We start from the raw sequence: 16,866 nt of genomic DNA, 5'->3' as shown, positions 1-16,866 counted from the left end.
TAGAATCTAATTGAAAATGAACACCAAGCCAATACGAAGTGTTGTCACATTCATTTCGTTCTGATTTAGACCGCTTGTCGATGGCACATGTGGAATGGATGTGAAAATGAAACGATAAAATGTTGCCGTCGTGTTCCCGGCGCGCACAATCGATCTCTCACCATTTTGACATTTCGTGCAGAAGTGTGCTTTTCGGAATCACTGGCAAAAAACGTAAGTTTTATCGCAATTTTTCATGAAAATCCATTAAATTACATTGCAATTTTTGTTCAATTCCAATGTTGTGACAAGTGTTAATCCAATTTTAATCGAATCATACTGCGTTTCGATTGAATTCCCCAATTGTTGTCGGTAAATAAAACTTCGGTAGCAGCGAATGCACTAACAGCGATTTTGCGTAGTAGATTTTTATAGATTTTCTCTCTTTGTTGTCGCGCCACATAGCTAGCGATTTCAATTGATTTTTTCAAACCATACATTCTACGTTTGTGTTTTTTTCTCTCTCTGTGTTGTTGTATCGAAATAGGTTGAACACAGTACCAACTATTAAAATGCCCTGCCCACTCGCTGAAGCTATCCAAGCCCAATCAATTTGGACAAACAAAGCACAATACGTGGATGCTGAACGAAAATTCCACAGCAAGGTAAGCTCAGCTCAAGAATTTCCGCCCCGTCTCTCACATTCTCACACCCGAACGAAAAAAAAAACTCTTTGCCGTCTATCATATATGCATACAATGCATATACTTTGTCCACGGTTTCAACCTGTTCACAAATTGTTTTGGTGTTGGATTTTTTCAGTGTCCATCTACTGCATCAAATGAACAGGTATAAAAAAAATTTATACACAGAAATCCTCGTCGCTTGATGACTTATTTCCATGTTACCCAAGTTCCATTTTGATTTCTGACAAACAAACCAAAACAACGACAATTCGTTTGCAAGCCGTGCGCATCGTTTCAGATAGTAAATTGCATAAAATATACAAATCTATGAAAGATTGTTTCAAGGTCACATCATTTCACTTGGCAAACGAAATGGTTGAATTCCTTTTCCCCATTTTTTATCTCTATATGTCTTAGTCTCTATCTCTGCGCGCGTGTGTGTATGTGTGTGAATAAAAGCGAGCCCCACAGCATACGATAAAAAAAATATGAGAATATTTTTCAACTCACTACACAATATTCGTGTCAAATTCAACGGCTGGCATCGCTAATCGACCATTTTACATTTTTGGCAAACCAAACTCAATCCGATCTGTTTAAAAAAAAATTATTTGAACCAATTGCACATTAACAAACTATAAATTCTTTTTTAACATTTACAAGCTGCAAAGTGATGCGGTAAATGTTGAGGAAAGTACAAAACCGATCTCAGAAAATTCAAAGAAAAATAATAAAAAAGGCAAAAAATCAAATGCTGATGCAGAACCATCCGATACAGTCGAACAAACTGTAACTGATACACCCAAATCGTCCTTCGATAAAAAGAATAAAAATGATAAAAACGCCAAAAAGCAACAGCAGCAGCAACAACAACAACAGCAACAAATCGAAAAGAACACAAACGAAGAAGCTACAGCTACTGTTGCCGATGATTCAAAGCAAAGTGCTAAGGCAAAAAAGCAAAAAGCCAAAAAAGAAAAAAAATCTGCCAAGAAGCAGCTTGAAGACAGTAATAAGAGCAATGTGTCATCCATTTCGGAGGATATATCGAGCACATCTGAAAAACGCGATTTGCCCAAATCCAAATCGAAACTAAAGCCGGAAACTCCAAAGGCTACCAAAGAGAAACACAACGCAAAACATGATCTCGTCAAAGATGAAAATACCAAGGTTTCAATTTACATTGAATTCCGCACATTCATTTTCATTTTGAAATGTTTTGGTTTTTTTTTTGTTCGTTTTTTAGTTGTATGATTCGCTCGAATTTTTCGCCTTTTTTGGTTTTCATTAATTTATCGGCACAATATTTCATTTTAGAACAAAGATAATCACCATTCTATGGCTATTGATCTTTATTTGTCTAGTTGAATCTACTCTCGATAATTTTCAATGAAAAATTTTCATTTGTTTTTGTTTGTGTTTTGATTTTATGCCGCCTGTCCCAATCCGCACACATATCGTAGTGTCATTTTGTTTTCTAATCACTATAGAACTATTCTCAATTTGTATAAACCACAAAAACAAAACAACCAATATTTTATGTCATTTTGTAAAAACTACTAACTTTGGTTCAGGTACACGTTTCTGGTGGCGTTTCCGAAGAATGTACACTTGTCTCCGAAATCGCAAAAGCGCGTCAACATCTAAAGAATTCTTTAGAACGCGTAAGTATATTTTCCGTCCAAACAAAAAAAAACACATTCCACACAAAAGTCACATAGAAAGAACAAACAAAAAACAATAAAACACTAAACAAACACGGAAAAAAACAATTCTTACTCTGGATTTTGTCGACAGATTAGGCTTGCACAAAATAATAGCACAGACCCGAACTAGATAAAATTTCTTTCTCTTTTTGGTTGATCGATGCATGTGATACTAATGAGAATGGTGTTGTTTCGGTTTCATTTCAGATGGACGACATCGCCGCTTTAGCTGGAAAGGATGTTCTCGACCGTATCTCCGCTTTGGAAAAGGAAAATGCATCACTCCATCAAGTGGTCAATGAATTGAAAAAGTTGCAATTACAATCGGAAAACCGTATCAAATCATTGGAAGAGCGTTTGACCGGCGTTAGTGTTAGTGCTCCAGCAAAAGCACCGGCTGCCCCAGCAGCTGCACCAGCCAAACAAGACGACGATGACGATGATGTCGATCTCTTTGGTTCAGATGAAGAAGACGAAGAGGCCGCACGTATCCGTGAAGAGCGTCTGTCCGCCTATGCCGCAAAAAAATCCAAAAAACCAGCCCTCATCGCAAAGAGTTCCGTTTTGTTGGACGTCAAACCATGGGACGATGAAACCGACATGAAGAAAATGGAAGAAAATGTCCGTACCGTCGAAATGGAAGGTCTTGTTTGGGGTGCCTCAAAATTGGTGCCAGTCGGCTATGGTATCAACAAATTGCAAATTATGTGCGTCATTGAAGATGAAAAAGTCTCGACCGATGAACTCCAAGAGAAAATCGAAGCCTTTGAAGACTACGTTCAATCCGTTGACATTGCTGCATTCAACAAAATCTAAATGCACTCACACATTTTTTTACAATTACTTCGTGTCGATGCGTTGCTTCTTTTTCACTCCTTAGCTTCATTTAAATCCATCGTTTTTTTTTTCAAAATTTATGATGAGTTTTGTTTTCTATTTTGAATTTTCTTTTTTCATTGTTCTTCTTTTAAAAAACAAATATCATCAATTGATAATACAAAACAATAATCAATATGAATATATAGAAAGATGCTTTGCATTCCTAAACTATTGTGTTGTAGAACAAGTAGCAATCTCAAAGATTATCAATGTTCTCCTCACCATTTAGAAGCAGAACGATAAAAACGGATATAAAATAAAATCTTTGTCATTTAATCGAGAAAAAAAAATTCTGCCGAAAATCGTTTTATTTTTCCAATTTTCTACATCGCTTAGCCCATATTTCTTATCTTACTGAGGTAAAAAAAAAAAAACGTAAGTTTTATTGAAGATCCAACCACTGTTGCCGATGATTCAAAGCAAAGTGCTAAGGCAAAAAAGCAAAAAGCCAAAAAGGAAAAAAAAATCTGCCAAGAAGCAGCTTGAAGACAGTAATAAGAGCAATGTGTCATCCATTTCAGAGGATATATCGAGCACATCTGGGAAATGCGATTTGCCCGAATCAAAATCGAAACTAAAACCGGAAACTGTGAAGGCTACCGAAGAGAAACTCAAGGCAAAACCTGATCTACATACATCTTTAGAACACGTAAGTATATTTCCAGCCCAAACACACATTGTGTGGACATGCAAAAGTCACGAAAGAATAACAAAAAGAATACGAAAAAAGACGATTCACACTCTGGATGTTGTCAATGGGGTAGGCTTACACAAAATAATAGCATGGACCCGAAATCGAAAAAAAATCATTCCGTTTATTGGTTGAATGATGCATGTGATACTAATAGAAATTCATGTGCTTAAAACTGTACAAAAATCAATTTCCAATAGGAATGTTGTTGTTCTAGATATGGATGTTATTCTTGATCGCATCTAAACTTCCAAAAGTAAATTGGAAAACAGGATCGATTCATTGGAAGATCGTTTGGTCGGCGTTAATAGTTGTGCTCCAGCAGCTGCACCAGCCATACAAGACGACGATGATGACGTCATTTTTTCTTAAAAAATTTGCCTTATTAATTTATTGGTTTCATTTCATTTTTGATTATAACAACTTAGAGCGCAAGGGAGCATTGCGGAAAAGATCTGTTCATAGGAAGTGAATGGAAACGCTATAATTTTCAAAGAAATAAAACAAGCGGAATAAAAACACCACACAAATCTGTTGTTCAATTATTATCAATATTCTTGCATTTATTAAATGTGTACGATGTGTACGAATACAAATAAATCGGTTGAAATTCTCTATTTCCATTATTTCAGAATTGAATGTTTGTTCTTAACCATGAATTTTTGTGATCGCAACGAAAGAAAGAAAAATTTTTTTATTTTTCGTTTAATTTTGTGTTTGTGGCTTGGACCATTCGACATTAAGAATCAAGTGATCATAACCATGACCGTTAAGCAGTTGAATAGCTTTAGCAGCATCTTTGCGTTGTTTGAATGTAACATAAGCGAATCCTTTACAGAGTCCAGTGATACGATCGCGGGCCAAGTAGATTTTCTGATATGGTCCAATTTTCTTGACCAATTCCTCGAGATCGGCTTCGACCATCGACTCGGAGAGATTTGAAATGCGAATATTTGTGGAATCATCACGACGAGCACCGGCCAAACCAGCTTTGTTAGCACTGTCTTTCATGTACGGTGGCACATATTTGCCCGGCTTGGCACCAACCGGTTCGGTCGATGTGGTTGGTTTCACGTCAGCCAATTTACCCGTTTCCATCGATGTACCCTTGTATGGACAGTTAACCGACCAATGGTCACCGTTACAAATACGACATTTGGCAAAATTCTTTGATGGATCGATGGCTGGATCATTTGATTTCTCTTCTTCCTTGTTTGTAATGAATTGCATGTTCACATCTTCTGACACCATTGTTGTTTGTGGACTTGGGCCGGGTTTGTCATCTTTTGAATCGCCGAATTTCGGTAGGGCCTTTCGTCGTGCAACTGATTTTGGTACAAATTGTTTCAAAATTTTGTACGTGCGCACCACTTTGACCTTTTTCTCGTCACTGTTCCGCTTGTATTCCGTCTGCACTTTCAATCCATTTTCATTGCTCTCGGTTGGCGGTGGAAGATTTCCCGAATCCAATTCCACTTCATCAGCCCACGAATACTTAATATCTTCGATTGCTGGCATTTTCTGTTTGACAATACCAAAAGGAAGAACGTTTTATGTTGATAAAAATTGTTAATTTTTTTTTTGGCGAATTGTAAAATCGGTCTGCAAGTTTGCAGTGGCAGATTTTGACAGGTTTTACAGTGCCGCTGTGTAATCGGTCATTTGCAACAAACACGCATGGAAACGTGTAAATGCCAAGACATTGATTTATGCACAGATCTCAAATGAAACGAATTTTTCTATGCAAAACACATGGGCCACCGTGGAATGCATTTAATTAAAATGTTTTTCTAGTTTTTTCACTGCGTAAATTACCTTAGTTGCAGCTTAAAATCCAAGTACAAAAAAAAACTTTTGGTTAAGAGAAATGTGGAAACGTCACACGGAACCAATTCATTGATGTGTGCTTGGCGATGGGCTATTCATAGTCTGAAGTTGGTTGAACGAGAATTTAGTTCGGATTTCAATCCGTTTCATTTTGGATATGCGATATACAATGAATTTCATAATTTTTCAAGCAAAAAATGAATGGACAAATATGTACAGAGCTCAGACTCTAATCTGCGAGTAAAAAACTATTGAATTTTTCAGACAGGTTGTTGTAATACGTGTTTCATAACAAAGAAACAAGAACTAACATTCGATTCCGGTCATTCCATGCGTGTCATACATCGGACAACCCGTTTTTAATTTGTTTCGCATCTGCACTCTCGAATGACATATAAAATTTTCGCATTCGCTGCATGCTCATGAGAATACAGTATTCCTATCTGTCTTGCTCACTCCATCTGTTTCGTTCTCCCTCTGTGTCTAGCTAACTTAGTAGAACAGGCTTGAGTATCATGCGGTATCTGTTCGATGTCAAATCAAACACAACAAATGATTTCACTGTCAGTTTAGCTTTAGTTTCTGAACCATTCATTTCGTACACTTTACACAAGAACACATATACACGAATCCTCTCTCTCTCAAATTATCTTCTTTTTTTCTTCTCGGTTTTTATTTCGCACTGAAATCAAAATCAACTAATTCAATTCATAATAACTTTATTTAAACAATTTCGTTCAGTAAAATTCCTCAGTAAAATTGGACCATAAACCGTAAAACTCATACATACAACAACGTTTGAATTTAATTGTGCAAAATAATAATTCAACAATTTTGTTTTATTTTCAATGGTTTCTAAACTCGTTCGGTTGTGTTACTTGTGCTAATTAATTAACAATAAAACAGAAAAAAAAAATTCTCAAATAAAATTTGAAACGAATAAAAGAGAACGATCCGTTTGATCCGCCACTCTTTACATCAAATAAAAACATATAATTAAATTAGAGTCAACATCGAAAATTGAGCGACAAAAAAAGAGTGTGAACAATTGAAGAACAATTCTACATCAATTGAAATAACAACGTATTCAATCATTTAGTTTGACGTAGTTAACAGTCAAAAATAATAAATCGATTGAAAAGTCCGGGTAAAATTGGTTTTTCTTGGTGTGTATGTGAGCGTGTGTGTTTGTGGTTAAAAACGCAAAATTTGATTATAATTGTCAAATTGACACCTTTGCGGATTTTCACCTAAAAATTGTCAACAACACATCGATTCCGTTACGTATTTTCCCGTAAGCATTCGCTCAAATACGGCAAAAAAGAAACACTTCAGAACACCATTGGCGAAATAGAGGGAGAGAGAGAGAGAGTGCGCTGTCGCTAGTAAACAAGCAGATATTCGTAATACAATTAAGCAGAAAGTACAAAGCAACAAAAGAGAAAAATAATTTTCACTGAGAAAGAGAGAGAGAGAGAGAGAGAGAGAGAGAGAGAGAGAGAGAGAGAGAGAGCAGAGATAGAAGGAAAAACCGTCGACAGATCGAACAAAACTACCAATCATACCTATTTGAAAGAAGAAGAAAAAACCGAAAGAAAAGAAGTCAATAGAAAACAACAATGTCTAATCTACGGCAAATTCCGCTGACTTGCAGTGGTCACACACGGCCTGTTGTGCATTTGGATTTCAATCGTGATATTACCGAATGTGGATACTTCTTGATATCAGCATGCAAAGGTAAGCTTAAATGTGGTGTTCTTATTATTGTATTTGGTTTTTAATTTCGATTGATTCACATATATACATAAATGTTGTGAGAATTGATCACACAATTTGCGGTGTGCAAAAAAAAGAGTAAAATAAATAAAGTAGTAACAAAACGACCACACAATGGAGGCACAACGAAATAACACACAAATAAACCGTGTGCGCACGCATCCTAGACACCGTACATTATGTACACACCGCAGAAATTATTTTTTGCTCGGTTTAAATGATTGAACATGCTGTCTTCACTCTCTCACTCTCTCTCTCTCTCCCTTTCTCTCGTTTCACTTTTTCGATGGGTTTGTCTCGTTTTGTCGCGGTTGCATTTGCGACAATCATTTACATAGGTGCTCGTTCATTCACTATATGCTAAATTGGTTCCTTGACCCAAAAAACACGCTTCTTTTCGTTCATTCGGCACTTTTTCAACACTCTGGATTGTCATCGTCATTTGCTCCTCCGTCTTTGCTCCGATCTCATAGCAACCATTGATTTGAGAATATTCTTTCAGCATTTTGGGCATGCATGCAAAATCCGCAAATTTTCACTATTATTAGCAGGAGAAAAAAAAATACTAGAAAAAAAGTCGCATGACACTCATTATACTACCGTAACTAGTGTCAATTGTCTTTATTTAAAACTTGAATTCGTTATTTGAACGAGCAAAACAAAAACAACATAAGAAATACGAATATGAACGAAACGAAGCGAGAGAAAGAATAATTTCAAATGATAAATCAAAATACAAAGCGATAGCCAATTTAAGGAAATGCGCTATTCGTGAGAATTGCCTTAATATCCTAAAAGTTGTCAGTTGTTTTTATTGTTGTTGCCATTATAAAAATTTACATTGTGATGTTTTGTTATTAATTTGATTTGTTGCTATTATTGCTGTCGTCGACGTTGTCGTATCGCGTTTCGCACACTTTGATAGCAAATACTTATGCTGGTAAGTTTGTGCCGAGTGCGACCTTTAACAAAAATTGAATGCAATGATTGTTGTTTTTATTTTTTGCTATAGTCATTGTTGTTATAAGCACAAACTGAGATTCACGTTGAACATTATCAATTGCATTTCATCAAACACGAGGGGGTTAAAGACATACAGAGGAAAATGATAATTTGATATCATAGATTTTAAATGATGAACCTTTTTATAAGAAGAACTAAAGAAAAACCATTCGATGATAATTCTTGCAATAAAATGAGTGAAGCATTGTCTTCCAATAAAATCATGCTTGTGATCACCGGAGATGTATTTACAATCACTGAATCGCGTGAGAATGATACACATCAAAGGATTAAGTTCTAATGGGATCCTCCTTGGGATCATATTCATAGTACATAAAATAATATGCAAATTGAGTTATTTGTGATGTTTTACAACAGATTTTATGTCTTTATGATGACTATATACGAAAAAGAATCGAGTACGTGACGTTTTGCACGGGTGCAGTGACATTTTTATCCATGCAACAGCGGCCGAGCACTGCTTTTAATCACTTTTCACCTTGTAAGGTTTTCTTGGTCGGTCCATTGCATTGAAAGGGAGCAAGAATTATTGTATCTGGTACAATGCATGAAAAATATCAGTCATATCTGTGCTGGGCCCAGCAATCTGAGCCAGTCTGAACAAGAATACTATTGTTATAGGTCATGCACAGAGCATGCACTCATTAATGCGTTTGTTTCGGTGCCTTTTCGGTTCCTTTTATTGGATTTTGTGCTTTCGGTCAGCGCACGACAAAGAGAGAGAGAGAGAGAGAGAGAGAGAGAGAGAACGAGAGAATAAATTTATTGTCGATAAGATGCTGATATTAAATAAAAAATATTTCGTTGTTGATTTTTTTGTGTGTGCGTTGAATGTTCGTGATTATTATTACGCGGTGACTCTCTACCTTGTTATCCTTGATAGGAAAAAAAGAGACATGACGTGCACGTAGCTCAGCTCATTTTGAATCACATGCAGCTGTACAGCAACAACAGCAATAAAAGCATCGACTACTCGTCATCAACAACCCGAAAAACTTATAATAAATACATAAAACAAAAGACTCCCGAAAAACACACACACACACACACGCTGTTATTTCAGAATTCTTTTAATTTATTCGACCGCACACGCGCTCACGTGCGCGCACGACAACGAGCGATCAACGGTCGTTATACTGAACATTTTTATATCTAGATCACAAAATTATTTGTTTATACGTTCAACCTTGATTACACTCAACCGACATTTAATATTGTCGAATGTGTTGTGTGTATGTTTCGTTGTTGTTGTTGTCTTTTTTCGCTGTCCCTGTTGCGCGTTAGTGATTTTTATGCGTGCGCTCCGAACGCAATAATCACACAATTTTTTTTTTGTTGAAATCGCTCCAAGTCATTTCTGTACACTCAACGGAAAAAAATGAGAAAAAAAAAACAACGAAATCATCATCAAAACGATTTTCATTCTCATTAAACGATCGTTATGAATAATGAATGAACGAACCGAAAATGATCTAATCTATTTTCGGTGGTGATGGTTGAATCAAAAGCGTCTCTAAATGGTCATTCAATGGTGGCAAAGACAAAAACCAAGTCACGCATGTGTTTTTTTACGTGCGCGCGCGTAATCTATGAACAAATACATTGTCATTGTTTACGATACAATGAAGAAGAAGAAGAAAAATATATGAGAGAATGATTGATTAGAGGGCATTTTGTTCTTTTCAAGCGAAATTTTTGTTTTGTTTAATAATAAAATTTATTTATCGCGCGGTGTTGTGTTCATGACATTCAATAAGGTTTGTGTGCAGTCAAAACGACTGTTTTGTTATTTAAATGGCATTTATAGTACTGTTATCCTTGAGTATCGATATCGACCAAAATGGCCATACGAATTTTTCCAACCGATCAAGTCGGCAAGTGATCGGCCCATTCTCATGCTGCTCAATTTAATGCATTGATGTGTTTTGCACCATTTCAAATCAGAATCGAATCATTTTTCCGATTTTTTTTTCTTCTCTCCCTTTCTTTCTCGAAATAATTAAATTGAAACGATGTCGGATAGAAAAATCGCTTTGGAAAATCGAATGATCAAAGTCTGTTTGATGATCGACCGTTTCAGGTACGATTCGAATCGAATCGACACACTGAGAGAAAAACAACGTTTTCGGAGAAAATGTTCAATTTTCGTCGGTTTTGAGTAAAGCAAAAATGATTATTGTTACATGCGTTCATACACGACAAGTGCAAAATCTGTGAGGCGGTCGCATGCACGACATCGATCACGAGAGCGTGAAAGTACACACAATATTCAATCAGTTGTCGACTCTCTCACAACAAAATACACACCGCACTCTGTATGTGTGACCATGAATAATTGCGCGATCGTACACATTCAATAAATTCACTGAGTCAAGCCGCACAAACAAAACCAAATGAAAAAAATAAAATAAAAATAAATAAAGAACAAATTGATAGTAGGAAAAAAATATATACATAAACAGTGCGACGACTAGAGAGAGAGAGAGAGAGAGAGCAAATGTACGCGCGCGCGCGCTCACGCGGCCAAGAGAATCAAACAAAGACATACTCATGTTGTATGAATTTGCAATGCTACGAGAGAAATAGAAAATATGAGCCAAGGTTTCTTCCGGTTAAATACAAAATCTACACAATACTCAACAAAATAGATAGTACGTACAACAAAATGTATACATTGTGTGTATGCACCTATAGGTACATAGCGTGTGAAATATTAATTTATCATCGGTCTTTGTTCTGAATCACACACATCTTAACCGTACATGTACCAGAATCGAACTCGTTTGATTCCGGCCGAGACTAGAAAATGTGCTAGACAAAAACAAACCGCGAATCAATTCAATCGACAATAAATTGGTATGATTTTTTTTTCATTCGATCTCGATTCTTCGATTGCCTGTGACATGGATCAGTATTATGTCATTTTAAAACACCGCCAACACCACAATCCAAATAAGAAATATGATATCGAGCGTTGCCGTTTTTTTTTTCTCACCGAGTGCAAACGAAAAAAAAACGTTCCAATTAAATGATTTGATTGCGAGCCACAATTAATTTGCATTATCTATAATCATGTATTCAAAGCATTTGCAATTAAATATTCATTGAACGAACGAACAAACTTGCGGAATGCTATCGAACTTTCGTGACGCGTAAAGTTGTTCCTTGTGTCTCTGACTAGAGAAATAAAAAAAACAACAACATTCAATGTTTATTGTTCTTTTGTGTAGATCTTGGTTCCGTAAACAACAGCCGCTTTAAGTACGCACATACTAATCCAAACAAAGACGTTTGACGATCTTTTATGTGCACACAGATCTGAATCACTATTTTGTTTTAAATAAAAATATGTCAATTTTTTTTTTGTTCAATCCGTCGAAATGAGAGTGTGACAGGTTTTTGTTTCCGCAATTAAAAACAAGATAGGAAATGACTGAAGAAAAAAAAGTATAGACAATTCATCATTTCAATATAGACAATGCTCATACATATGTTTTTCCTTTCAATGAATCAATTGATTTTAAAATTGCATTTATTCGATGATACTTTTCTAGATGGTAATCCGATGCTGCGGCAAGGTGACACTGGCGACTGGGTCGGAACATTTGAAGGTCACAAAGGTGCTGTGTGGGGTGTCGCCCTCAACAAAAATGCAACATTGGCTGCATCGGGTGCTGCTGATTTTTCTGGTACGATGATATCCACATGTCACTGCTATTTCTTTTGCGTTTGATCTTTTGCAGCGTTTCTATCCAAGACTTGATTAATTTCGAGCCGATTCATTGATAACATAAAAATTAATTGTTTGAATTTGTTTTTTTTTTGTCTCGCCCACGTGTGTGTGTGTGATCTACAGGCAAGGTGTGGAATGCAAGCAACGGCGAAGAGTTACACAGTTTCAAACACAAGCACATCGTGAAAACGGTGAGCTTTGACGAGAATAGCAATCATTTGATAACCGGAAGCAATGAAAAATTGATTCGTGTGTACGATTTGAGTCAACCGAATGCCGAACCGCAAATCTTTTCTGGTCATGGTGGCCCACTGAAACGGGCCCTATTCTGTCGAAATGACAAATACATAATTAGCGGTGCTGAAGATAAAACGCTTCGCTTATGGGATCGTTCAATAGGCCAAGAGGTACAGCGTATCGAATTCAATGCACATCCGAATAGCATTGAACTGTCGGCCGACTATAACATTTTGACAGTGACACATGGCACGAGTGTCAGTTTCTGGGAGACTGAGACATTGAAAAAACTCAAAGAGATTACCGTACCCACATCGGTGAACACGGCTAGCCTACATCCCGATAAGCATATTTTCGTTTGTGCTGGCGAAGATTTTAAAATGTACAAATACGACTACATTACCGGCAACGAAATCGGTATGAATCGTTCGTTTCTTTTTAAATTTCCCAATTCATAATCGTTTTCCCTTTTTGCCGAGTTTAACTTACGACCTAATTAAAACGTTTTATCCCTGATTTTTTTTTTCTTTAGAATCGTTCAAGGGTCATTTCGGGCCGGTGCATGCGGTGAGCTTTAGTCCAGATGGTGAACTGTATGCTAGTGGTTCAGAAGATGGTACGTTGCGTTTGTGGCAAACTACGGTCGGTAAAACATATGGTTTGTGGAAATGCACCGAACCCGGTGAAGCGAATAACTCGATCAATTCACAGCGTGAAGTTCCTGCCAACTAATTTGCGAGTGCGGGCGTGTGTGTTTTTAGCAACAACCGATCTGAAAGACTTGAACAGGAATACAAAACATGAAACAAAATAAACGAATTCAAAGAAAAAAACACTCTTCGAACCGCAATCGCGAAGGAAACCCGCCAAAACTGAATTGATCTTCTCTTTCATACTACTTTTTTTAACTCCTGATTTTTTCTACCTACAATTTGGAACGATGTGCAAATAAAATTTATTCATTGGTTCAATATGTATTTATACTATAACTCTCTCTACGAATTCGAGAAGCAAAACACAATTTTTTCATGTATTTCTCCTTCATTTGTCTTGTAAAATGTTTCTCCAATTCTTAAAACAAAACAAACAAAACAAAACAAAAACGTGGACATTTTCCTTCAAAAAGAGCATACTATACAACAAAAACAACAACAGAAGTAATAAGTAATGAACACATATGAGTGATGCTATGATCTTGACTTGCATTAAAATCACCAGACCGATAGAGAAAGACGAAGATACAGAAGTAACATAGCTTTTAATTGAATTTTTTATTGTATTATTTTTACTACTTCAGGCATTTATACAATAAAATATTTCCGTTTTCTTTTGTACTGTACAAAGAAAATTCAAATTTCATTGGGTTTTATTGATTTTCCGTTGTCATTTTCAGCTGTTGATTTACACCGTTTGCCTGTAGCTCTTCGTTGACTTTATTGATGATAAACGTTTCGATCGCCTTTCCCGGATCTTTTTCTTTATACAAATGAATTGGAACCTAAAGGAGACGGAGATAAACATTGAGGTTTCACAGTCAAACTTTGATTCCAAAACGTAATATCAGATGGAAAACTTACAATGATCGGATGAAAACCAAGAATTTTTAACTGTGTAATTTTATGTGCCAAAAAGCCAAGAGGGATATTTTCGCATTTGTTATATTTATCAGTCAAATACTCTTTTGTATTGCTGGCAATTAGCGAGAATACCATCAAATTTGGATCGTCATTGGTTAAAGATGCTGCATTGATTATTTTTGACTTGTACAATGGTGGAAAATTACTCGAAATATCCACTGGTTCAAGCGTATTTCTGTTGAGACACACGATTAAATCTGTATAGAAAGAAAAGGATAAATTTAATCAAGCTTTTAAATGTAAACATAACCTTTTTCTAAATGTTAATTTTTTTGTAATTTCCATAGTGATGACCAAAAATTATCAAATAAACATCTTACCGGCATGTTTTCGGTGAGGGATAGCGTGTGCATACTGAAAGTGTGTGAAAAGTTTTTCCACCACATCTTCGATGGCATATGAAAATTCGTCATTTTTCTTGTACCGATTTACTTTATCCGGAACCCAACTGATTAAAAAGCATAATTTTTGCACGTAGCTCGTGGGAAGAAGGTTGCCTTTATAAATATCTCTCAAATTGATGCGACAATAACCATCGATTTCGTATATTTGCAAATCCAATTGCCGCATGGATTTAAAAATAAACTTAATATAAGCCGGGCTAAGAATATTGTCCAATAGCTCTATGTCGTAGACATCAACCATAAGCAAATTGCGAATGATATTCGAAAAATTGCGAAAAACTCCTCTCTGCGCAACAACATCCAGCCGATTGTTAATGATTTCATGCAACAGCATAGTAGCAACTCTATTCACCAACTCACCATTCTCATGGTTGGACATGGTAAGGATACGGGACAAATATTCCAAATCTGGCATGGACAAATCTCGCAACTCTTCCGGATGATTCAAACATCGTTCAAACACATGCCAAGTAATTTTATGGTCAAAGAGTCGAATCGGAGTGCCAACATTTGCCACTAATATACACATTTTCAGTGATCGATTTTGTAGTGATGCTCGCAGATTTTTCGCAATATTCAGCCATTGCGTGGATTTGGACATGCTCGGCTCGAATATTCGAGATGTTAACTGAAAAGAAGGGAAAATTTAAATCAAATTTAAAACCGATCTAAAGCTTGGACAAATCCAAACGGGGAAACGTTTTCTTTTGAATAATTACAATTAAAATTTTTGTTAACTGTCCTTCAGGCAAATGGCTGAGATCCTTTTTTTCCAGATAGTTAAAAAGCTTATCGCGTAGTTCTTGTTTTTCAATTTTCGTCTCAAGACGGATAAATGTCCACAGCACCGTAGACAATTCCTCTAGCGTCATATCATCGATGGTTGTCTCTAATAAATTTTCAAACGCCCGAATATCTTCAATTGGTCGGGTCATGCAATTGATGTAGTACAGCGCTTGTGCCATTTCGGGTGCGCTCATATTTTTCATGTATCGATTCAAAAGACGTGATATCAATGCAGAAACCCATGTTTTCTTTGAGCTTGGAATTGTCATCCAAATGCTGCTTATAAATAACAATTGGTCGGGTAGTAAATCTTCGGATTGGATCGTACATGCTTGATCGAATGCATGGAATAGGTCAATGTAATTGCGTTGTTTCAATTGTAAACGATCCCATGGAAATCGGGCATATATTTGCAATGCTCGAATCAACTCATTCAATCCAAATTCTTGTAAACGTGCACAGAAAATGTCAACGAATTCATCGAATTGTGTATCACTCAACGGGCAATCGTTGTCAAGACTGTAGTTCAAGAAACTTTCAAATGCGCTTATCATTTGGTCATTGTTGTAGTCATTCGTTGATTGCTTCCAATCGACATTTTTTAGAGAATGTGGACACTGCCATGTCGTAAGATTCCGTGTTTCATCGTCGAATTGATAGATGATTGTTGACTCTTTACGGAACATTCTATGACGACCCGAATTTAAAAAGTAGCCCATAATTTGCTCTCGCTCGTTGTTGTGTTGATGATAAATATTTTTTACCGAATAAAATTGAGCCAACGGTCGGTGTACTCGTAATAAACTTCGTATCATTTTTGCAAAACCTTTTTTTATTTAAAGAAATAACATTTCAAATGTAATATCAATTCAAACTTGAAAACATTGAGGTTAGACCGACTGTTGTCAGATGTCTGTTGTTGACAATTTATTGATTTTGACAGTTCATTCAGCCGGGCATTAAGTGTGGTAGTTTCAAGTATGCGGATGCTTAAGTACTTACCAATTTTATAGCGGTTACGTTGAAACAAACACTACCGGAGAATGGTGGAAAAAAGACGCGAAATAGAAAACTACAATTCATTTTAGATCAAGCGAATTTATACATAATCTTTATTCAAATTGTCGAGAAAAAAGAAACAAATTGGGTCATTTGAAAAGTGAAATTTTAAACGATTACCTTGAATAATAATTGTTTCTAGCTTTATTCAGCAAAAATTTATATTTCATTTACATGATATCTAGTTTTTTGTTGGGGAGAAGGCTTAAATGACTACCGTTTTATTTCTTTTTTTTAAATATTTGTTGCTGCTTTTTATTTGTGGAATTTCTAAATGTAAATAATTCTCTTTTTTTATTTCGATTCCGAAGCGGAAAAAACGAAATTCCTATTGAAATTGCGATTGCAATGTAGTTTTATTTTACACCTGAAACGAATATGATCTAATAGAAAATAGAGTCCTACGGTTCGCTTCATGATAAAAAAAAATAGAAAAAAATCGT

At 36.0% G+C, this 16,866-nt stretch overlaps 4 protein-coding genes across 4 annotated transcripts; 2 read left to right on the top strand and 2 right to left on the bottom strand.

Annotated features, from left to right (window-relative positions):
• The first annotated feature begins 89 nt into the window (after nt 1–89).
• LOC129576978 (elongation factor 1-delta-like) lies at nt 90–3,543 on the top strand. The gene is made up of 5 exons (XM_055463268.1): nt 90–213; nt 527–644; nt 1,329–1,835; nt 2,240–2,329; nt 2,579–3,543. The coding sequence occupies exons 2-5, from the start codon at nt 552–554 to the stop codon at nt 3,185–3,187; spliced, it is 1,299 nt and encodes a 432-aa protein (XP_055319243.1). The 5' UTR covers nt 90–213; nt 527–551; the 3' UTR covers nt 3,188–3,543.
• A 928-nt stretch (nt 3,544–4,471) lies between these two features.
• LOC129576977 (eukaryotic translation initiation factor 3 subunit G-1) lies at nt 4,472–5,909 on the bottom strand. Its single transcript, XM_055463267.1, has 2 exons — nt 5,757–5,909; nt 4,472–5,462 (listed from the first exon to the last, which is right to left on the bottom strand). The coding sequence occupies exon 2, from the start codon at nt 5,457–5,459 to the stop codon at nt 4,647–4,649; it is 813 nt and encodes a 270-aa protein (XP_055319242.1). The 5' UTR covers nt 5,460–5,462; nt 5,757–5,909; the 3' UTR covers nt 4,472–4,646.
• Nucleotides 5,910–6,267: 358 nt separating this feature from the next.
• Nucleotides 6,268–13,891, top strand: LOC129576976 (serine-threonine kinase receptor-associated protein). Its single transcript, XM_055463266.1, has 4 exons — nt 6,268–7,505; nt 12,122–12,256; nt 12,424–12,954; nt 13,070–13,891. The coding sequence occupies exons 1-4, from the start codon at nt 7,388–7,390 to the stop codon at nt 13,267–13,269; spliced, it is 984 nt and encodes a 327-aa protein (XP_055319241.1). The 5' UTR covers nt 6,268–7,387; the 3' UTR covers nt 13,270–13,891.
• Nucleotides 13,790–16,300, bottom strand: LOC129576975 (uncharacterized). Its single transcript, XM_055463264.1, has 4 exons — nt 15,298–16,300; nt 14,495–15,206; nt 14,115–14,371; nt 13,790–14,035 (listed from the first exon to the last, which is right to left on the bottom strand). The coding sequence occupies exons 1-4, from the start codon at nt 16,177–16,179 to the stop codon at nt 13,904–13,906; spliced, it is 1,983 nt and encodes a 660-aa protein (XP_055319239.1). The 5' UTR covers nt 16,180–16,300; the 3' UTR covers nt 13,790–13,903.
• Nucleotides 16,301–16,866: the final 566 nt, after the last annotated feature.

Source organism: Sitodiplosis mosellana, unplaced genomic scaffold, assembly GCF_009176505.1.
Source record: "Sitodiplosis mosellana isolate CC-2019 unplaced genomic scaffold, AAFC_SMos_1.0 Smas_scaffold_6191, whole genome shotgun sequence".
Classification (NCBI taxonomy): domain Eukaryota; kingdom Metazoa; phylum Arthropoda; class Insecta; order Diptera; family Cecidomyiidae; genus Sitodiplosis; species Sitodiplosis mosellana.
Note: the sequence above shows the minus strand (reverse complement) of the source record. Positions and strands in the feature narration are given on the sequence as shown.

Coding starts and splice junctions, on each gene's coding strand:
- LOC129576978 (XM_055463268.1), top strand. CDS start 552: ATGCCCTGCCCACTCGCTGAAGCTATCCAAGCCCAATCAATTTGGACA. Junction 645..1,328: donor AACGAAAATTCCACAGCAAG/GTAAGCTCAGCT, acceptor AACATTTACAAG/CTGCAAAGTGATGCGGTAAA. Junction 2,330..2,578: donor TAAAGAATTCTTTAGAACGC/GTAAGTATATTT, acceptor GTTTCATTTCAG/ATGGACGACATCGCCGCTTT.
- LOC129576977 (XM_055463267.1), bottom strand. CDS start 5,459: ATGCCAGCAATCGAAGATATTAAGTATTCGTGGGCTGATGAAGTGGAA.
- LOC129576976 (XM_055463266.1), top strand. CDS start 7,388: ATGTCTAATCTACGGCAAATTCCGCTGACTTGCAGTGGTCACACACGG. Junction 12,257..12,423: donor GGGTGCTGCTGATTTTTCTG/GTACGATGATAT, acceptor TGTGATCTACAG/GCAAGGTGTGGAATGCAAGC. Junction 12,955..13,069: donor CATTACCGGCAACGAAATCG/GTATGAATCGTT, acceptor TTTTTTCTTTAG/AATCGTTCAAGGGTCATTTC.
- LOC129576975 (XM_055463264.1), bottom strand. CDS start 16,179: ATGATACGAAGTTTATTACGAGTACACCGACCGTTGGCTCAATTTTAT. Junction 15,207..15,297: donor AGTTAACAAAAATTTTAATT/GTAATTATTCAA, acceptor CCTTCTTTTCAG/TTAACATCTCGAATATTCGA. Junction 14,036..14,114: donor TTGGTTTTCATCCGATCATT/GTAAGTTTTCCA, acceptor CGTCTCCTTTAG/GTTCCAATTCATTTGTATAA.